Raw genomic sequence first — 22,563 nt, 5'->3', positions numbered from 1 at the left:
TTCTCAGAAAAGAACAAGAAGTTTAGAAAACTACAGGGGCAGGGCTGGGGAAGAAAAGACTTTGTCTAGAGCAGGCAAATTAAGAGCTGAGTTGGTGCTCGAGAGCGTGGGGAGGAGGGCTGCAGCTTGGCCTGGGCCGGGAGCCCAGGGGCGGACGTGGTCACGCCATTCCCGGAAAGCTACTTAGAGGATCAAGCAACCAGATCGGTCTCAGGTGGCTGCAGAGAGCAGCTACCATGTGACCTCAGGAGTCCCTCCAGGAGTCCAGCCAGCAAAGGCCCTGCTTTCCAGGCTGGCTCTAGGGAGACTCGGGTAAGAATTAAGAAGCTAGACTTGTGTGTGAAGGTGTGCTGGGCTGGCCTCTGTAACCACGTGTGTACCGTAACTGGCCTCACTCTATAGAGGAGCCCAGGGAGGCTCCACAGTGACGTCGAGGTTCCACTAAATGACAAAAGGAGACATGTCGTGCTGCAGGTCTCTAGATGGGGGGTCAGGAGAGGATAGAGGGGCTGCCGGTGGGGTCTGGAGCCTCCTTCTCATCCCTTTCCCACTGAGTTCTGAGTCAGCTGAGACCTAGATCCAGGAAGCAGGTGGATCAAAAGCAGCAGCTTTACCTTATTGGCAGCAGTATTGGTGAACACGGTTCCTGCAACCAGACAGGGCTTCCGACTCACATATGGTCTCTGGGGAGGGTTTTAGCAGGGGTCCTGGTCTCTACAGGGTACAGGCTGACGACCCCAGAGTTAGTGAGGCTACCTGTGCCCGGCAGAGAAACCCAGAACAAGAATAACCAGCTCTTTCTCTCACCTTCCAAGAAAGGTGAAGAGAGTATCGGTTCCCATTGAATAGTTGAGTTGGGAAGGTGGGACTTCCTGCTTTGTAGAGTTTTATGGATCAGAAAGGATGCAGAGAGAGAGAAAGAATTGCCTCCTCTGTGGCGGGCTTCCCGGTGATGACTGGAGGAAGAGAAACCCCTGCTCTGCCACATGGCAATAACACCAGAGGCCAGCTCTGAGCAGAGACAGCGCCTACGGTGGGTGCCACGTTCTTCTGTGCTTTCCCTTGCTGCCTGGGTGCTGTGACCCTGACTGCTTCCTCTCCTTCCTCCCCTAGAGCTGGAACACTGCCGGCATTGGAGAAACCCTGACCGATGACCTGCCCACCTTCAGTCTCACCCCGCTCGAGTACATCAGCAACGTAAGAGCCTCTGAACACTTTGCTCTGTGCTGATCACAGCATCTGAGACTGCGTCGTGTCTGACCCTTCCACATGCAATGGTCCTGGCTGCCCCGGTGCTGTCTGGACCTGTGCTTTGGGACAGTCTCCATCCATAGCCAGGAGTTTAAGGAAATGCAGCTGACTTCCTTAAGTCAGCTGATGAAACACATGTGGATTTTGGAGCCGAACACATTCCTGCCCCTGGCCCATCCCTCTCAATGTGAGATGTGGCCAAAACCTGAGGGCTTCAAAGTGTGCGTCCAGTAGGACAGGGTCCCCAACCTTTAGGATCTAGTGCTTAATGATCTGAGGTAGAGCTGATGTAATAATAATAGGGGTAAAGTACACAATAAATGTAGTGCACTTGAATTATTCCCAAACCACACCCCCAGCCATGGGCAAATTGTCTTCCATGAAACTGGTCCCTGGAGCCAAAGATGTGGGAGACCACTGCAGCAGGAGATTCAGAGCTTGGGAAGATGGGAAGCAGGTGGTCAAATTCTTCATGACTTTTCAGAAGAACAGTGTGTCATAGTTGTGTGTTCAAACCCAAAAAAACATGTAGTGAGCACCTACCTTTTACCAGGCCTGTGTGCTCATGCTTAATTTCATAGCAGCAGGTACATCTCTTCCCTGGTGGCTCAGATGGTGAAGAATCTGCCTGCAGTATGGGAGACCTGGGTTTGATCCCTTGGTTGGGAAGATCCCCTGGAGGACAGAATGGCTACCCACTCCAGTATTCTTGCTTGGAGAATTCCATGGACACAGGAGCGTGTCCATGGGGTCAGAAAGAGTCAGACACAACTGAGCGACTAATACTTCCACTTTCAAGTAAATCTCTACAAGAATTTTAGTTATACAGGCTTAATGTTAACAAAGAGCAGAATGAGCCTTGCAGGGGAACAGGGGCACCTCAAGGCCTTTGCCCCTTCACCTTTCACCCTTGGGAGCTGATTGTCTCCCAGACATCTGCTTGTGGCCTCTCCTTTATTGCCCTTCCTGCAGTCCAGCTGCGTTGTTTTTAAATGTCAGTGAACCTAAGAAATGTCCGGGAGCAGCAGATCCCAATCATGTCTTCCCCATACTGTGGGAGAGTTCTGTGATTTTTCAGGGGTGATTTTGAGGTGGGTGATCTCTGCCATGAGCATTCACTTTAGGACCCACCCCTTTGTAAGTCATGACTACTGAAAAGATGGGAAAGAATTTTAAAAGTAAACACGGTACAGTTAGAGGAGGCCTGTGTGATCCCACTGGTGAGTAGCAAAGAGAATGGCCTTCCACACTCTGTTCATTGAGCAGTGTCATTGTCCACAGGGCAGTTGTTTTCCTCTGTTTTCAGGGCATCATCCAATATCCTGGACTGAGGGAGCTGAAAATGTGAGTCGGTCTTTACAACCAATGAGAAGACTCTCATTTTTAGGATTGAGATTTGTGTGGCGGTGGTAGTTTTGTCGCTAAGTCATGTCCGACTCCTGCGACCCCATGGACGGTAGCCTGCCAGGCTCCTCTGTCCATGGGGATTCTCCAGGCAAGAACACTGGAGTGGGTTGCCATTTCCTTCTCCAGACTTGTGTGTTGCACTGTAAATTGATTCCAGAAATGATGTTGCTTTCCAGAAGGGACTCGAAAGGTTTTCACATTGACTTTTTAAAGATTATTTATCTGTCATTTTCGGTCCTGCTGGATCTTTGCTGCTCTGCTTGGGCTTTCTCTAGACGCAGTGGCTTCTCCTGTGGTGGAGCACAGGCTCTGGAGGGTGAGGGCTTCAGAAGTTGAGGCGCACAAGTTTAGTTGCCCTGAGGCATGTGGGATCTTCCCAGACCAGGAATCAAACCAGTGTTCCCCTGCATTGGCAGGCGGATTCTTAACCACCAGACCACCAGGGAAGTCCTAGACCGAGGTTTGTCTTCACAACAACTTAGTGAGCCGGTTGGTGGCAGCCGTGTTTTCACATCAGCAGCACCGAGGCTCTGGGGGATGGGAGTGGGGTGGGGAAGCCATTTACCCGGCGGCTGCTCTCTTAGGATGCCAGGATGCTGCATGTGTGTCTCACACAGGATTAATTTTATCCTTGCCACTGCCCTTTGAAGTAAGTGTGAGATCACCCTCATTTCAGAGATGATGAAACCAGGGCCCCGGCTGGTAAAGTAAGGTGCCCAACGTCACACAGTGGGAGAGTCAGAACTCAAGCCCTGGCCCTCTGACCACAGAGCTTTTCATGTTTCCTGAGTCACTGTGGTTACCTAGACGGGATATTGACGAGTATTTATTGAATATGTGAGAATAGTAGACAAACCTCTAGAGGTCTGATGAGAAGCATCTTTTCCCACATTGATTTCCAAAAAATAAATGTAGAACTCCCAAGAGAAACCTGGTGTCATGGAATCTCTCTAGGAATCACAGTGTGAGGCCCATTAATTGAAGTTCGAGGTGTCAGATGATTGAAAATTTGTACTTGACACTTTGCCTTGTTGGTGGATGCCCTCACCCACACAGAACTGTGTGAGCATTATGAGGGGATGAAACAGAACGTCCTTGGGAAAAATGAAATGGCAAAGATGCGAGGCATAATGACGATTCTTTATCTCAAGTAAAACTGGCTACAGATGAAAGAGGTACCAAGTACAGGAATATGCCTGTGATCTCTGCACATAGTAGGTATTCAGGAAGTACTGGCTGAGTGGAACTGAAATGAAGACATTCTAACCCCAAAACTCAGCACCCTTCTCTTCCCCCAGCCTTGGGGGAAAACGGTGATTTTGTCGCCATTTCAAGCTGCAGTGTACAGTGGCTGTGGTTATTAGCCAGGTACGCGGCCACTTGTCTCGTGTGAGTGAAAGATTGTGCTAAGTAAATGAAAGGAAAAGGTGCTGATGTCATTTATTTTACCATCTGCGTATGTACCTCTTTAAAAGGAGACCAAACTAACAATTTCTTATTAGCACAATGGGCTTCATTAAATGTTTGGAAATGAAGGCATTAATCTGGGCTGGTAGCTTTTGGGAGTCTGCCTTAACTTCTGGACACCTGCCATGGTGTATGTAAGGCCAGATTGAGAAGATCTTTCTCAGCTAGTCCTGGGACGTTAGCTGGCAGAATCAGTATCAACTCTTAAGTGGGAATGAATGTATAGAATCAGTATGAAGCCAAAAAAAAAGCAACAACAGGCTCCAGTATTTTTTTAAGAAAATATATATTACATTATATATGTATAATATATAAATAAATATATAAATATATAATATATATTAATATATTATATAAATATATAATATATAAATCTATATTAACATATAAATTATATGTCTATATAAAAATTATATATAAATATATGTTATATATTATAAATATATATATTATATATATACTTTAAAGAAAATATATATTCAGGTTATTGTCATAACCTGAAAATCAATCTCATTTTGGAACGAAACATATACTTAGCTTATGCTTGCCTTTACTTTGTCCTAAACAATTGTGAGTTGTAATAGAAATAGGTGTCTAAAATGTACCCATGATGACACACACATGACTAACCCTGAGTTGCTTTATGGCTCATCTCTAATGTCTTGTAACCCTACCTTTGCGATTCCTCACCAACCAAGAAGGTTTATTTTCTAGAGTTTGTATTATGAAAACATACAGTTTCCCTCCAAATTAACTTATAAACTGCTTTGCCCCCACTCCCCCCACAAAACTGCTTCCTTCACCTGCTTCAGGAACCTGGAAGGAAGAGACCCAGATCCACATCCAAAAGACACGACTGAAATTCTTGCTTGACTATGCACTTGTTGACATTAGCATCTTACCGGTTTTTAATCCATGAACAGTAATAATAACATATTTACACAAGCACTTTAAATTTTACAAAGCACTCTGGTAATCCATTACTCATTTGAGGTAGAGCTCACATTGAATGCATTCCAGAAATATTGAGGCCATTAGTGAGAAGGATGAATCTATGATCTACATGCAAACTGGCAGTGGTTTTATTTTTCAGACGTTGCCTAACCCATATTACCACACACTGGATAGATCAGGCCTGGGGCTGCCAACAGGTCTTGCAGTTTTGTCTGCCCACCATTTGCCTTCTCATGAACGTCCTGCATGCGATCATTACATGCATGCGTCAGCGCCGGGCTGACAGCGCTCTCTTTTGTTTCAGATCGGGCAGTATATCATGTCCCTCCCCCTGAACCTGGAGCCGTTCGTGACTCAGGAGGACTCAGCCTTAGAGCTGGCCTTGCATGCCGGGAAGCTGCCGTTTCCTCCTGAGCAAGGTGAGAGAGACGTGCGGGACAGGGAGCAGCAGGCTGGGATGTGATCGCAGGCTCCTTGCAGCCTCACCCGCATCACACACATGTCCTTCACACTCCCAATGAAATAGGTGTCGGAGTGCACAGGAGTGACTGGGTGAGATTGGGGTTTTCTTATTGTACCCACCGAGGGACTTCTGCAGGATGGAGTGTGTAAGAGAAGGCTCACTGTGCAGGGTGTCTCTGGGTGAACCCCCCCAGTGCCCTCAGTGGGAAGGTGGTGGTAGGTGGGCCTGGGCTCGTAGGCATTCACTGATGACAGAAGGGAGCTCACAGGGCCGGGGGGTTTGCTAGGTGCGCTCTCTCTGCTCCCCCTCTCTGTGGGCCACGTGCGGAGTAAAGTGGACCCTTGTAGGTACAGTTCTTGTCAGAACAAAAATAAACTCTTCAGCACAGATGTTTGCATTTCCTGTCCAATTGCCTCTGACTACAGCAAGCTCCCAACTCCCCAAGGCTCCTGGGTCTATAAACTGACAAGGTAAAAACACAACACATGAACACGTTTCCTTTTCCTCATTCTCTTGGCCTGACAGATTTGAACAGGGGCCACGTACTCTCTGATCAAAAATCATCTTCTCTCTAAATTGGGCACGATAGGCCTCCCTCTTTAAGGCTGAACAGACAGGAAAAAAGAATCACTTGGTGTATAAAGGATTCAGCAGCTCAAGAGAAGGCACCACGCTGAAAATAAAATCACATTGAAAGATTATAAATTAAGGGTTGCTAAAAGGGATCTCATGTAAATGCAGATAAAAAAAAAGATGACTGCGTCACTGTTAGAAAAAGTTGAATCAAATCAGAAGATAATAAATAGGACTAAACGATTCTTTGTGTGGGTAACAGGTGGATTTCATAGTGAACCCGTAGTAGCCAGTACCCTGGTGTGTCCAGTAGCGCAGCACCAATGTATGTAAAGAAGAAGCTGACAGACATGTAATGGCAAAACCACATGAGTACTGAGGAAACCTCGTACCTCTCATTTAGGCTTTCACAGGAAGATTAATGAGAAAAGAGAAATCGTTCCGTATAATCAGTGCATTTGACTGAATCAATGCATCAAGCTTTTTATCCCACAGAGAATTAGGATTGTTCTCAAATTTCCACAAACTGTTTGTAAAAGTAATACAAATAAAATCTATAAGTTTCATAAGATTATAAATGTTGACGATACTTATATAATTTTTTGGCTGCAACACCTGACATGTGAGATCTTAGTCTCCTGACCACGGATTGAACCCAGGCTCCCTGCAGTGGAAGCGTGGAGTCTTAACCATTGGACCACCGTGGAAGTCCCTGATACTCATATAGTTTTTGGAAAAAAGAATAATTCTGTTTAAAATTCAGATTTAAAATGTGAAACCTGCTAAGCTTATCTATGAGTGAGAATTAATTAATCTTAGGGATAAGGAAGAGAAGACTTTGAAATGAAAAAAATTGTAAAAAATATAAATGGTAATCTGGAAAAAATAGCAACATATATGATAGATGATGGTTATATCCTCATTTTATAAAAGTTCTTATGAATCAGTAAGAAAAAAGTGAACACCCACAGAAAAATAAGTAAATAACCTGAAGGCATTCCATAAGCTAAAACATATAAAGAAATGTTTAACCTCAGTAATTCTCAAAGAGCTGCAAATGAAAGTAACATGGTTCATTTTTTATAACCAATTTTTTATAATCAAATTGACTGCATTTACATCCATTTGGTTTAAGTGTTTATTTAATATTTGGCAAGGTGGAGGAAAACAGTTTAAATTGTACAGTGTGAATTCCTGAAGGACTATTTGACATAAGATCAAAGGCCTTAGAAATGTGTATACCTTTTAGATCAGGAATTCTGCTATTAAGTGTGCTAATAAAATAATCACGAGTATAACTCTATGAATGTATGTCCCACCATTGTTTATAAAAGCAAAGAATCAGAAAGAAAAATAAATGTGAAACTGTAGAAATTTTGATTAGAAATTTTTGGTGTATCCATATAACTAAATGCTATACAACCATTAACTCATTCAGTTCAGTTCAGTCTCTCAATCCTGTCTGACTCTTTGCGGCCCCATGGACTGCAGCTTGCCAGGCTTCCCTGTCCATCACCAACTCCCTCAGCTTGCTCAAACTCACATCCATTGAGTCGGTGACGCCATCCAAACATCTCATCCTCTGTCGTCCCCTTCTCCTCCTGCCTTCCATCTTTCCCAGCATCAGGGTCTTTTCCAAGGAGTCAGTTCTTCACATCAGGTGGCCAAAGTATTGAAGCTTCAGCCTCAGCATCAGTCCTTCCAATGAATATTCAGGACTGATTTCCTTTAGGATTGACTGATCTCCTTGGAGTCCAAGAGAGTCTCAAGAGTCTTCTCCAACACCACAGTTCAAAAGCATCAGTTCTTCAGCGCTCAGCTTTCTTGATGATCCAATGCTCACATCCATACATGACTACTGGAAAAACCATAGCTTGGACCATATGGACCTTTGTTGGCAAAATAATGTCTTTGCTTTTTGATATGCTGTCTAGGTTTGTCATAGCCTTCCTTCCAAGGAGCAAGTGTCTTTTAATTTCATGGCTGCAGTCACCATCTGCAATGGTTTTGGAGCCCCCAAAAAATAATCTGTCACTGTTTCCATTGTTTCCCCATCTATTTACCATGAGGTGATGGGACCAGATGCCATGATGTTAGTTTTCTGAATGTTGAGTTTTAAGCCAGCTTTTTTGCTCTCCTCTTTTACTTTCATCAAGAGGGTCTTCAGTTCCTCTTCTCTTTCTGCCATAAGGATGGTGTCATCTGCATATCTGAGGTTATTGATATTTCTCCCAGCGGTCTTGATTCCACCTTGTGCTTCATCCAGCCCGGCATTTAGCATGATATACTCTGCACATAAGTTAAATAAACAGGGTGACAGTATACAGCCTTGACATACTCCTTTCCCAATTTGGAACCAGTCGGTTGTTCCATGTCCAGTTCTAACTGTTGCTTCTTGACCTGCATACAGATTTCTCAGGAGGCAGGTAAGGTGGTCTGCTATTCCCATCTCTTTCAGAATTTTCCAGACTTTGTTGTGATCCACACAAAGGCTTTGGCATAGTCAATAAAGCAGAAGTAGATGTTTTTCTGGAACTCTTGGTTTTTCAGGGATCCAGCGGATATTGGGAATTTGATTTCTGGTTCCTCTGCCTTTTCTAAATCCAGCTTGAACATCTGGAAGTTCTCGGTTCACATACTGCTGAAGCCTCACTTGGAGAATTTTCTATTTTCTAGAAAATAGAAAATTTCTAATTTTCATAACTTTGCTAATCTGTGAGATGAGTGCAATTGTGCGGTAATTTGAACAGTCTTTGACATTGCCTTTCTTTGGGACTGGAATGAAAACTGACCTTTTCCAGTCCTGTGGCCGCTGCTGAGTTTTCCAAGTCTGCTGGCATATTGAGTGCAGCACTTCAAAGTGTCATCTTTTAGGATTTGAAATAGCTCAGCTGGAATTCTGTCTCCTCTACTAGCTTTGTTTGTAGTGATGCTTCCTAAGGCCCACTTAACTTTGCATTCCAGGATGTCTGGCTCTAGGTGAGTGATCACACCATCATGGTTATCTGAGTCATGAAGATCTTTTTTGTGTAGTTCTTCTGTGTATTCTTGCCACCTCTTCTTAATATCTTCTGCATCTGTTAGGTCCCTACGCTTTGTCCTTTATTGTGCCCATCTTTGCATGAAAAGTTCCCTTGGTATCTCTAATTTTCTTGAGGAGATCTCTAGTCTTTCCCATTCTATTGTCTTCCTCTGTTTCTTTGCACTGATCACTGAGGAAGGCTTTCTTATCTCTCCTTGCTGTTCTTTGGAACTCTGCATTCAGATGGGTATATCTTTGCTTTTCTACTTTGCCTTTCACTTCTCTTCTTTTCTCAGCTATTTGTAAGGCCTCCTCAGACAACCATTTTGCCTTTTTGCATTTCTTTTTCTTGGGGATGTTCTTGATCACTGCCTCCTGTATAAGGTCATGAATCTCTGTTCATAGTTCCTCCGGCACTCTATCAGATCCCTTGAATCTGTTTGTCACTTCCGCTGTATAATCATAAGGGATTTGATTTAGGTCATACCTGAATGGTCTAGTGGTTTTCCCTACTTTCTTCAATTTAAGTCTGAATTTGGCAATAAGGAGTTCATGATCTGAGCCACAGTCAATTCCTGGTCTTGTTTTTGCTGACTGTGTAGAGCTTCTCCAGCTTTGGCTGCAAAGAATATAATCAGTTTGATTTCGGTGTCGGCCATCTGGTGATGTCCACGTGTAGAGTCGTCTCTTGTGTTGCTGGAAAAGGATGTTTGCTATGACCAATTTGTTCTCTTGGCAAAACTCTGTTAGCCTTTGCCCTGCTTCATTTTGTACTCCAAGGCCAAACTTGGCTGGTACTCCAGGTATCTCTTGACTTCCTTCTTTTACATTCCAGTCCCCTGTGATGAAAAGGACATCTTTTTTTGGTGTTAGTTCTAGAATGTTGTGTAGGTCATCATAAAACCATTCAACTTCAGCTTCTTCACCATTAGTGGTTGGGGCATAGACTTGGATTACTGTGACATTGAATGGTTTGCTTGGAAATGAACAGAGATCATTCTGTCATTTTTGAGATTACAAAAATATTTAATGCAGTATACAGTATGAGTCCGTTTGAAAAAAAGCTTCTATGTATATAAGTGGAAGAAGAAAAGACTAGGGGACTTCCCTGGCTATCCAGTGGTTAGGACTCTGCACTTTCACTGCCGAGGGTATTGGTTCGATCCCTGGTCGGGGAACTAAGGTCTGTTAAGCTCTGTGGTGAGGCCAGAAAGAAAAGACTGGAGAACGCTCACCACCACTATCAGTCGATGCATCCACTTTGAAAACAGTTTGGCATTTTCTAATAAGAGGGACAGTGTGCATACCCTCAGCCTATCGGGTTACTCCAAGATGTACATCCTAGAACCTCTTCAATAGGTGCCTCCATATATATCTGTAAGGATATTTGTGGTGACTTGATAATAGCCACAGACCAGAAGCCACAAACCGAATATCCATCAGCGGTCAGTGGGTGCTTACATTATGGTGTAGTCAACCAGTCCATTCTGAAGGAGATCAGCCCTGGGATTTCTTTGGAAGGAATGATGCTAAAGCTGAAACTCCAGTACTCTGGCCACCTCATGCGAAGAGTTGACTCATTGGAAAAGACTCTGATGCTGGGAGGGATTGGGGGCAGGAGGAGAAGGGGATGACAGAGGATGAGATGGCTGGATGGCATCACTGACTCAATGGACGTGAGTCTGAGTGAACTCCGGGAGTTGGTTATGGACAGGGAGGCCTGGTGTGCTGCGATTCATGGGGTCACGAAGAGTCGGACATGACTAAGCGACTGATCTGATCTGATCTGATGGGATGAAATAGTATGCAGTATTAAAGGTGAACAAGCTACAGCAATACATAATGACATGAATGATTCTGACAAACATATTATCGAGCAAAAGAAGTAAGACAGAATGTGAACAGCCAAAGCTCGAAGGCTTGCTGGGGGATACAGAGCATGGTACCTGGGATCCTGCTATGTGTGACTGGAGAGGCATGTGGGAGATTTCAGGTCCTGGCAGTGGCCTTTGTCTTGAGCATAGAAGTGGTTGCACTGGCATTGGCTTTATGGTTCTTCTTTAAGACATGTAATTTTTTTTATATATGTTCTACCACGTGTATGATATATCTCATGACTTGTACAAGAAGAAAACCAAAGATTAGACCCTAGGAGTATAAATTGATAAAGGTTGTCTGGAGGGTGATTTCCATCAACAGCTAAAGGACACCCATCCTTTTTGATCCAACAGCTCTTCTTCTGCATGCCCATCCTAGAGGAATCCATGTATATGTGCCCACAGAGGTGCATATAAGGCAGTTCATTGCACAAAATTACAAAACCCAAATGTCTATTACTCAGGGAATAGATAAATATATTGTGATGTATCCATAATGTTGAAAAATTCTTTTTGATTTTCTTTATGGGAGGTAGAACTATTTGTACCTAGAGATAAGGTCTTCAAAAATACGGATTTTATATATTGTTAAGACAGAAAAGATCTGTTATTGTTAAGACAAAAAAGCAGATACAGAATAATTCATGCAGTATTATTTCTGTTTGAAAATACCCCCACCTTGTCTATTTCTACATGCATGTTTGCATGTAAAAGTATTGAATATAGATCCGGCAGAATATGAACCAAACTCTCTTCCATTGTGGTTTGATGAATTTCTTTAGTATTATGTTTCGATTCCTTTCTAATTATCTTTTGTGTATCTACTGTAGGTTTTTGCTTTGTGGTTGCCATGAGGTTCACATATAATATATATATACACACACACACATACTTCAGTATATTTTAAATTGATAGAAACTTACACTTGAATGCATTTTTAAAAACTCTACATTTTTACCTCCCCCATCACATTAACTTTTTTATGTCATATATCTTTTTGAGTATCCCTTGACTAATTTTTTTAGTTAATTTTACCTCTTTTGTGTTTTAACTTTCATACTAGCATATTCTGCCTTAACTATATATTCACCTTTTACCAGAGAGATTTTTATTTTCATGTTTTCTTGTTATTAGTTAGCGCCTTTTCTTTTCAGCTTAAAGAAGACCCTTCAATATTTCTTACAAGGCTGGTTTAGTAGTGGTAAACTCCTTTAGCTGTTACTTATCTTGAAAACTCTCTCTCTCAGTTCTGAATGATAACCTGAGTGATAGACTGTTCTTGGTTGGAAGTTTTTTCCTTTCAGCACTTAGAATATAACGTGCCAGTCCCTCTGACTTGAAGAGTTTCTGTTGAAGTATCAGCTGATAAAAAAAATTAGCTGATAATCTTATGGGGTTTCCTTGCATATTGCAAGATTTTGTGTTTTATTCCCCCCATTGCATTTAAGATTCTCTTTAACTTTTGACATTTCACTTATAAAGTCTGTTGGTGTGGTTCTCTTTGGGTTCATCTTATTTGGAACTCTGTGTCCTGGATCTTGATTTCTGTTTCCTTCCTCAGGTTAGGGAAGTTTTCAGCCATTAGTTCTTCAAATAAATTTTCTGCTTGTTTCTCTCTTCTCCTTCTGGGACCCCTATAATGCAAACATTATTCTGCTCGATGTTGTCCAATAAGTCTCTTAAGTTATCCTCACTTTTTAAAATTCTTTCTTTTTGCTGATCTGTTTGCATGAGTTCCACTGCTCTATCTTCCAGGTCAGTGAATCGTTCTTCCGGTTCATCTAATCTGCTGTTGAATCCCACTAACGTATTTTTCAGTTCATATTCTTGAGCTCTATTATTTCCGTTTGGTACTTTCTTGTGTTTTCTCTCTTTTTGTTGATGTCCTCACTGTTCATCCATTCTTTGCCCAAGCTGGGTGACCATCTTTATGACCGTGAGTTTGAACTCTTTTTCAGGTAGATGACTTATGTCTGTTTCATTAAGGCATTTTTCTCAGGTTCAGTCTCTTTCTTTCATTTGGAAACTATTCCTCTGTTCCCTCATTTTGCTTGACTCTCTGCGTTGGCCTCCGTGTAACAAGCGAAAGAGCCCCCTCTCCCAGGCTTGAAGGAATGGCTTTGTGTAGGAAATGAACCTTATCACTCAGCTTCACCCTAGCTCTCGGTTGTCTCTTATACCTTTGTGGCTGTCCAGGAAGCCTGGTTTGTTTCTTGATGGGTCCTGGGATGTGCCAAGACCTGTCTGTTCCTAAGGGGGTGATTACATTGAGCGCCCAGATTCAGGCTGATTGGAAGCCAGATCGGCAGGTAACAGCTTTTAAAGTATGCAGGGGCTGCAGTCATGGACCCTGCTGCCTTCCAGACTGGAAGATCTGGTCTGGAGGTGTCTCGTGGGCAACAGCTGCAAGAATGGGGACTTAGAGGAGTGTGGAAGCTCCTTGCTGGGAGGCACCATTGAGCAGGGGTGAAGCCAAGGGAGGGGGCACGAGTGACGTCTCCCTGCCTGCCTTCCCAGAGGGCACCTCTGTAGCCCGGGTGGCAAACCTGAGGCCAGTCCTGCAGGTTGAAGCTTCAGGACAATTAAATGGGCCTTTTTCACATGCAGACCGGTTGTGTTACCGTCTCCTGTCTGGTGTCCTGGGTGTGGTATCCTGCCCAGAATACCACAGCATTTTCTGATAGAAAAATGTTCAGTATTTTCCGAGGAAAAAACTCAGTGTTTTCTGACAGAAAAAAGGTTTTTTGTCATAATGCGTCAGAGTCTACGCCTTAGAGTTGATGTGTTTTGTATTGGTGTCACAGCATAAAAGCATATTACAAGGCTTAAGGACTCAAGGTCTCTTTGTAGAGTTATCACTGCTCTACACTGAATGAAAGCCACCGTGCTTGTGTTTGATTGGACATCCCTTTGGTGTCCGTTGTTTGGAAGTCAGAGATACTTGCCACTGAAATTCACATCCATAGATTTATTATATACTTCCACGGAACTTTGTTTTTAAGTGACACTATGCATACAGACTTCATTTCTGTGTCTATCAAGAAATGTACTTAATTCTCCGTGTTATCCTTGACTCTTTAAGGGCTGTGCTATAATGAGAATATGTTCTATCTTACTGTTAAACTCTAATTACATATACTAAGACCGTCCTTTGGATCCTATAAATGTGAGTTTTGATGTAATAACTGCTAATAAAATTATACTGAAACAGTAAAAAAAAAAAAAAAAAAAATTAAAATGACTTTCTGATTGCTATGGTCCTGCAGGGCCCAGGAGCATAAGCCCCTCTGGTCATCAGAGTCAGGCAACCGAGGCGTTCCCTGTGGGGAACCAGGGTTGGGAAGGAGCGCGGCAGGGGGTGGGGGGGCAGGGCACACCTGCTTTTAGTGGTGCAGAAGGAGAGCGCAGGGTGGGGGGGCAGGGGGTGGTGCCCACACCCTCAGCTTTCAGGAGGCTGTGTCTCCGCATGCCCCTCTGTGCCCCGAGGGGGAGAGTGCAGAATGGCGTTTTCCATCACCTCTCCTCCCCCAGGATATTCCCTGTGCCTCTGGCTGAAGCTTTAAGACTAGCAACTGAATTTCCTTCATGTGTAATCCGGTCACCTCTCAAACTGCTGCCTTTGCTCTGGTTCCCAGGATGAGTCTCTGTGTTCGAGCTCCTCAACAGGAGTATCTCAGATCCCCACAGCACCCCCGGGTCCCACTGGTTTCAGAGCCAGATGTTTTGGGGACCTCATCTGACTGGTGCGGGTCCCAGGGTTGGCGCGCTGGATGTGGGGCACAGACAGACCCTTCGCTCCTCAGGGAGGGGCTCTGCCCGTGAGATCCCTCCCTGCTGTGTGGGGGTTTTGTTCTCTGCCTCTCCAGGGGGAAGAAGTGAGTTCAGGGTCTTCGTGTGTCACCATCTTGATCCTAAGTGATTTTTATTTTCATCTAATGGCTAATATACTTTTTTTTTTAAGAGGAAGATCTCTTGTTGCCTTCCCCTTTTATTTTTTAATTAAAATTATTTATTTATTTATTTCTGGCTGCACAGCGTCTTTGTTGCTGCATGCGGGCTTTCTCTATTTGCAGTGAGCAGGGGCTACTCTCTACCTGCGGTGCTCCAGCTTCTCACTGCGGGGGTTTCTTGCAGAGCACAGGCTCTAGAGCGCGCACAGGCTCAGTTGCCGTGTGGCATGTGGAGTCTTCCCAGATCAGGGATTGGACTGTGTCCCCTATATGGGCAGGCACAGTCTTAACCACTGGACCACCGGAGCAGTCCACTAATATGCTTTTTAAGTTTAAAGAAAAATTTTAGGGGCTTCCCTGGTGGTCTAGTGGTTAAGAATCTGCCTTGCAATGCAAAGGATGCTGGTTTGACACCCAGTCCAGGAAGATCCCACATGCCTCAGGGCAGTTGAGCCCGTGTGCCACAACTGCTGAAGCCCGTGTGCCCTAGAGCCTGTAGAGAAGCCACTGCAGTGAGAAGCCCTAGCATCGCAACTTGAGAGTAGACCCTGCTACCTGCAAATGGAGAAAGCTTGTGCGGCAACAGAGACAAAGCACCACCAAAAGTAAATAAGTGTTTTGTTTTAAAATGCTCCCAATATAAAACAAAAAAAGGAAAACCTTAAAAAAATTTTTTTAAACTATTTTTCATGCAACTTTCTATACACACCCAAATCATGAGACTAGTACAGTGAAACCCAGACACTTATCACCTGGGTTTAAGAATGGCTTCTTCTTGTTTCATATATTCTGCTCACATTTTTTGCTAGAGTATTTAAATCAAATCCCAGGCATCATGTTATTTCATTTAGGAATACTTGACTTAGAAATACTTCATTTTGTATCTTTTACTGGTAAGGATTAAATTCAGGTTCACATTCTTTGGCAAGAGAATGTAGTGCTGTATTTATTGTCTGTTGCCTTACATCAGGAGGAGCATAATAGCTTGTTGTTTCACTGCCGATACATATATAGAGATTTAGTGAGTATGTGGTTGTTTCCATTCACTCACTTAAATGTTTATTAATTGTTTACCATGTGCTAGGCTCTGGGTTGAACATTGTTAAGAAGGAAAAAAAACCTTCCAGCCATAAAATAGCATTGTAATACTGGTTGAAACCATAACAAAAAAAAAAGAAACTGACCTGGATAATTTTTTGTTTTAAATCTTTCATTCAATATGTTACTATGAAAATTTTCAAACATACAAAAAATTGGAAAGAATTACCCAGTGAACTAGCATTCCAGATCAGATCAGTCGCTCAGTCGTGTCCGACTCTTTGCGACCCCATGAACCGCAGCACACCAGGCCTCCCTGTCCATAACCAACTCCCGGAGTTCACCCACACTCATGTCCATCGAGTCAGTGATGCCATCCAGACATCTCATCCTCTGTCGTCCCCTTCTCCTCCTGCCCCCAATCCCTCCCAGCATCAGAGTCTTTTCCAATGAGTCAACTCTTCGCATGAGGTGGCCAAAGTACTGGAGTTTCAGCTTTAGCATCATTCCTTCCAAAGAAATCCCAGGGCTGATCTCCTTCAGAATGGACTGGTTGGCTCTCCTTGCAGTTCAAGGGACTCTCAAGAGTCTTCTCTAACACCACAGTTCAAAAGCATCAATTCTTTAGTTGTATTCACAGTCCAACTCTCACATCCATACATGACCACAGGAAAAACCATAGCCTTGACTAGACGGACCTTTGTTGGCAAAGTAATGTCTCTGCTTTTGAATATGCTGTCTAGGTTGGTCATAACTTTCCTTCCACGGAGTAAGCGTCTTTTAATTTCATGGCTGCAGTCACCATCTGCAGTGATTTTGGAGCCCAGAAAAATAAAGTCTGACACTGTTTCCCCATCTATTTCCCATGAAGTGATGGGACCGGATGCCATGATCTTCGTTTTATGAATGTGGAGCTTTAAGCCAACTTTTTCACTCTCCACTTTCACTTTCATCAAGAGGCTTATTAGTTCCTCTTCACTTTCTGCCATAAGGGTGGTGTCATCTGCATATCTGAGGTTATTGATATTTCTCCTGGCAATCTTGATTCCAGCTTGTGTTTCTTCCAGTCCAGCGTTTCTCATGATGTACTCTGCATATAAGTTAAATAAACAGGGTGACAATATACAGCCTTGATGTACTCCTTTTCCTATTTGGAACCAGTCTGTTGTTCCATGTCCAGTTCTAACTGTTGCTTCCTGACCAGCATACAAATTTCTCAAGAGGCAGGTCAGGTGGTCTGATATTCCCATGTCTTTCAGAATTTTCCACAGTTTATTGTGATCCCCACAGTCAAAGACTTTGGCATAGTCAATAAAGCAGAAATAGATGTTTTTCTGGAACTCTCTTGCTTTTTCCATGATCCAGCGGATGTTGGCAATTTGATCTCTGGTTCCTCTGCCTTTTCTAAAACCAGCTTGAACATCAGGAAGTTCACGGTTCACATATTGCTGAAGCCTGGCTTCGAGAATTTTGAGCATTACTTTACTAGCGTGTGAGATGAGTGCAATTGTGTGGTAGTTTGAGCATTCTTTGGCATTGCCTTTCTTTGGGATTGGAATGAAAACTGACCTTTTCCAGTTCTGTGGCCACTGCTGCGTTTTCCAAATTTGCTGGCATATTGAGTGCAGCACTTTCACAGCATCATCTTTCAGGATTTGGAATAGCTCATTCCAGTCCCCATATTTTTTCTTTTCTAAAGATTTTTTTGAAGTACAGTTGATTTACAGTGTTGTGTTAGTTTCTCATGTACAGCAAACTAATTCAGTTATATATAAATTCTTCTTCATATTCTTTTCCAGCATTTTAACAGTGAAAGTTTTATGAAGCAGATGGTTAAACAGCCAATAGGAACTTTTTGGCTTAGATACGGGCTTCCCTGGTGGCTCAGACGGTAAATGTGGGAGACCTGGGTTCAATCCCTGAGTCGGGAAGATCCCCTGAAGAAGGGAATGGCTATCCACTCCCATATTCTGGCCTGGAGAATTCCACGGACAGAGGAGCCTGACGGGCTACAGGCTTAGATACATGATAAGTAGGAGGGAGATTTAAAAATCGTTCCCGTGAGGAAATTGAACTTCACGAACTATGAAGTGATGTGTCCCAGGGTCACCCGCCCAGTGGGCTAGAGCAGACCCCTGCAAGAAGGCCGCAGGCTCCCCGTGTTGTGGTCCTCTTCCCTGGTGGAGGCACCTGTTTTGGCCACAGGGAATTGGGAGATCTTTGGAGGCAGCCGGAGCTGCCATGGAGTCATGATTCTGGGCAGAGGAGGCACGTGCTGCCCAGGTGTGAGTGCTGGGCCCTAGGAGGCTCCCCGACTCCCTCTGACCTGGGTTACAGACAGGGGGGTCAGCTCCTGGTCTGCTAGTCCGGCTCTGGGCGGGTCATCTGATGGGCAGGCGCAGAAGTCCTCCTGGCCTGAGTGGCTGCATCGGCCCCTGGACTTTGAGACCACTAAGGTTGTCCCACCTCACCCGACTGCTTTCTCTTCTGAATCCTCATTATACTAAGTCAATACCAGTTGACCTAAGATGTAATTGTCTTCTGTTTCCTGTGTTGCCCACCTGACTGTAGCTTTGTGTATACGTGTGGCACCTGTCATGGCCCTGGTCACCCAGAGCAGCCCTGTACAAGCTGGTGAAAGTGAACGTGTTAGTCACTCAGTCGTGTCTGACTCTACAACCCCATGGACTGCCACCCATCAGGCTCCCCTGTCCATGGGATTCTCCAGGCAAGAATACTAGAGTGGGTTACCATTTCCTTTTCCAGGGGGTCTTCCCGACCCTGGGATCAAACCTGGATCTCCTGCATTGCCTGCAGATTCTTTACCGTCTGAGCCACCAAGGAAACCTGTGTAGGCTGTCAGTGGGCAGTTTTTCCTGACCGGGCTCTGTTTCTTTGGTGACGACCATCTTTCCCTCTCCAGGGGACGAGCTGCCCGAGCTGGACAACATGGCCGACAACTGGCTGGGCTCCATCGCCAGAGCCACCATGCAGACCTACTGTGACGCCATCCTGCAGATTCCTGAGCTCACCCCGCACTCCACCAAGCAGCTGGCCACCGACATCGGTGGGTCCCCGCGGCGGGCGGGGGAGGTTGTCCAGGAGGTTGTCCAGGAACCAGACAACCAGGAGGTTGTCTCCAGGAAGGTTGTCCCAGGGCTCCTCTCAGCTTCAGCTCGGGGTTGGTCTGGGAAGCTTTGTTAAAAATGTGGATTCTCCAGTCCCCGCCCCCAGAGGCTCTGACGTGACAAGTCTGGGTGGAAGCCTGGGCACCAGTAGTTTGCCAGATGTCCCCAGGGATTCTCACAGCTGCCAGGGCTGAGAGCCGTTCAGGGGCGCCTTGGCAAGACAGGCTGGATGGGTGAGGCAGGCTGGTGTGATGCTGCCCTGCCCTGCCTTGCCTTCTGTTCATCCATATAATCATCATCCAAACTGACCTTGATTAAGTGCTCACTACAGGCAGGCATGCAGGTCCTGAGCCAAGCTCTCGCGCCCATTGTCTTATGCAATCTTCAAAACTCCCCTGTGAGGTCTGCGCTCCTGCCTTCAGCACTCTGATAAGGAAACGGGGGCACAGAGCACTTGCGTCACAAGGCCACCCCACCAGGGTCGCCCCGCTGTGTCCACCTGAGTACCTGCCTGATTCCCAGGTCAAGGGGTGTGTGCCCATCTCCTCCTGCTGGCGCACGTCCCTGGAGGTGATGCCACCCAGTGGGAGGTGCTCTGAGGTTGGGGTGCTGCAGGCGGGCAGTCGGAGCATCTCCCCACCCTCTTGGTATCATTCCAGTGACTTGCCGGCTCTTTCGCTGGAGGCAGCTCTTGGAGCGGTCAGGGGAGCAGGTGGTAGGAGACTTGAAGAGTAGCAGCCTGGGGACCCAGCCAGGGCTTTGACCTGAGTGAGCACAGGGCCAAGCCAGCCTCTGGTTTTGCCAAAGCAGAAATAGAAGTGAGATGCTTTCCTCCAGGTCACGGGGCAGTGAGTAACGGAGCCAGGCCTCGAACCCAGATGTGTGACTCCACTCGCTATACTCATTCATGGTCAGCTCTCAGCAGTTACAGAGCAGCGGCCAGCTCTCGTCATCTCACGGGGCACGTGTTCAGAGAAGAGATGAAGAGGTTCCCTTGTTCATCAGTGGTCCCTGTTAGTACAGGCAGGAGCACTGAGGGGAGAACCAGCAGAACTAGCGAGTGAGATTTGGGGGCGGCCCCTAGAGTTCACTCGTCTACATGTCGTCTTCCCTCACTGTTCAGCTCCCATCCAGATCCACCTCTTCACTTGCTCAGTGGTGACTGAGCATCTGTTGCAAGCAGCTGTCATGCTAGGAGATGGGATAGAACCAGAGCGGTCTGGACAGTTCCTGTGCTCACTGAGCTTCCACCATGAGGGAGTGACTGTGGGCTTAGGTCCCGGGAAGCTGCCCAGTGGTAACACAATAGGGAGCAGTGAGGTCTGTGGCAGCATATGGACACCTTAGGGACACAAAGTTAAATGTTGAAACAAAAGCACTCTTGCTGTCTGGACAGAAGATGTGGTAGGTTGTGGGCTGCCACTTTGCAGGTCCCGGCCTGCAGTCAAGGAGAGCACACAGTTTTATGGGTGCACATGGGCCGGAGGCAGGTGTCTGACCGGTTGGTGGCGCCCTTCCTGGGAAGTGGCTGTCTGAGAGGGTCGTGGGGTCAGGCATCCAGGACAAAGCAGGCACCGTCTACAGGCTGTGCCTTGGAAAGAAGACACAGGGAAGATAGAGCCACGCTGGAGCTCCAGCCTAATCGGGGAGGAGAGATTGATGCGGGCGGTGATCAGAAAGTAGGGAGGAACTTGCTGGGTGATGTGTCTCCCAGCCCCTGGGAGCAGGAAGAGAGGGAGGAGCCGGAGAGGGCTGGCCACACTGCCCCGGAAGGACGAAGGGAAAGAATGCCCAGTTATTGACCACCTGCATCACATGGGGCGTGTTCATGGTCCTTGTCCCTCTTCACCCCCTGAGCGGTGCTGCCCGAGGGTACTGACTGCCTCCAGGGGTGGAAGCGGAGACACAAGAGGTCAAAGGAGTCACTGAGGTCACCCTGACCTTGGAAACCCCATTTTCTCTTCCACTCTGCCTGTGCTGCCTGAGCTCGCCTGCCGGTTAGGATGGGGGATGCTGCTTTTCAGAAGGACAGGCCCCTCACACCCCTCTTGGAGACTTTCATCAACTGGGCCTGGGGGTGGGCTCAGGAATCTGTCCTCACTTGTACCCCAAGGGGTTATATCTGGAAGTTGTGGGAACCACATTACACCAGGGATTGCCCCCAGCACCATCTGCATCCCCCCTATAGAGGCTCTGCTGGGGGGTCTTTGGGAGCTGCTTAGATAAACCCTGTGTCTCCTGACCCCTTGGGTTTTCCGTGTGGTCAGTGGGGGCCACTGGGGAGCAGGGCTGGGAACCCAGGAGTTCTCAGTGTAGAGCTTCAGCTGAGGTCGGCGGATCGGGCTGCAGAGATGAGTGTGTGGTGGCGATGTTGGCAACTCCTTCGTTTATTTAGACTCCCTAGACCTGGGCCTGGGCCGAGCTCACAGTCATATTTGACTGTCCTGTAAAACACCCTCAGAGTGAAGGCCCACGGGCTGAGAGCAGATCTGGCAGCCAGCGTCGGGGGCGTTGGGGGGACGTCTTGTTTCTTACTATGGGGAGGCCCTTGGGGCTCGTCTCCTTAGTGCTGAGTCTGTCTATCTGTGTCCGCCCCACAGACTACCTGATCAACGTGATGGACGCCCTGGGCCTGCAGCCGTCCCGCACCCTCCAGAACATCGTGATGCTCTTGAAGGCCAAGCCCGAGGACTACAGACAGGTCAGCAAAGGCCTGCCCCGTCGCCTCGCCACCACGGTGGCCACCATGCGGAGTGTGGACTACTGACCCCCATGCTCTTGCTGACAAGAGTGTTGGGGCCACAGAACTCTCCAGACTGGTCTTGCTCTAAAAATCCACCTGGCATTGGCCAGAACTTGTTTCGAAAGGACTTGGTTCATTTGTATAATCAAAAAAAAAGCCTGTTAATTAGAGGTAAATTATTTATTAGGAATTTTCAGATAATTTTTAAAAATGATTCCATCTTGAAAGTGCAGTTAATAAATACCATGAAATGAAAAAAGGCCGTTTTCTTTCCATTTTTACTCAGTGAATATTTGGATGCTTCCCACGTACTGGGCTGTCCACACTGGGGATTCGGCTGGGAAGGAGGCTGAAGCAGGGAGGGAGAGAGAATTGGCAGGTAAACTGACTAAGGTCTGGCTTCCTTGGTGGCTCAGTGGTTAAGAATCTGCCTGCAATGTGGGAGACCCAGGTTTGATCCCTGGGTTGGGAAGATTCTCTGGAGAGCGGCATGGCCATCCACTCCTGTATTCTTACCTGGAGAATACTATGGACGGGGAGCCTTTTACTTTCCTTTCCGACTAAGATCATCCAAGATGTTAGTGCTGGGGGCCCAGAGGGCGTCAGGGGGCAGTGGCCTGGGAAGAGCTGGACGGGCAACCCCAGGACCTGAAGGATGAGGGCTGTGCGTGGTGACGAGCTCTGAGGAGT

The 22,563-nt window shown here is 46.0% G+C and overlaps 1 protein-coding gene across 2 annotated transcripts in view; it reads left to right on the top strand.

Annotated features, from left to right (window-relative positions):
• The window catches only part of COG7 (component of oligomeric golgi complex 7), a 90,928-nt gene extending 68,796 nt beyond the window's left edge, over nucleotides 1-22,132 (top strand). For both annotated transcript variants that reach the window (XM_061401420.1, XM_061401418.1), the window contains exons 14-17: nucleotides 1,114-1,197; nucleotides 5,384-5,498; nucleotides 18,926-19,069; nucleotides 21,731-22,132. In XM_061401420.1, coding sequence (XP_061257404.1) covers nucleotides 1,114-1,197; nucleotides 5,384-5,498; nucleotides 18,926-19,069; nucleotides 21,731-21,897 — 510 coding nt within the window. In that variant the 3' untranslated portion in view covers nucleotides 21,898-22,132. The remainder of the gene's footprint in view (nucleotides 1-1,113; nucleotides 1,198-5,383; nucleotides 5,499-18,925; nucleotides 19,070-21,730) is intronic.
• The last annotated feature ends 431 nt before the right edge of the window (nucleotides 22,133-22,563 follow it).

The sequence above is a fragment of the Bos javanicus genome, chromosome 25 (genome assembly GCF_032452875.1).
Source record: "Bos javanicus breed banteng chromosome 25, ARS-OSU_banteng_1.0, whole genome shotgun sequence".
NCBI classification, from domain to species: Eukaryota; Metazoa; Chordata; class Mammalia; order Artiodactyla; family Bovidae; genus Bos; species Bos javanicus.
This window is presented reverse-complemented; position numbering and strand designations above follow the sequence as displayed.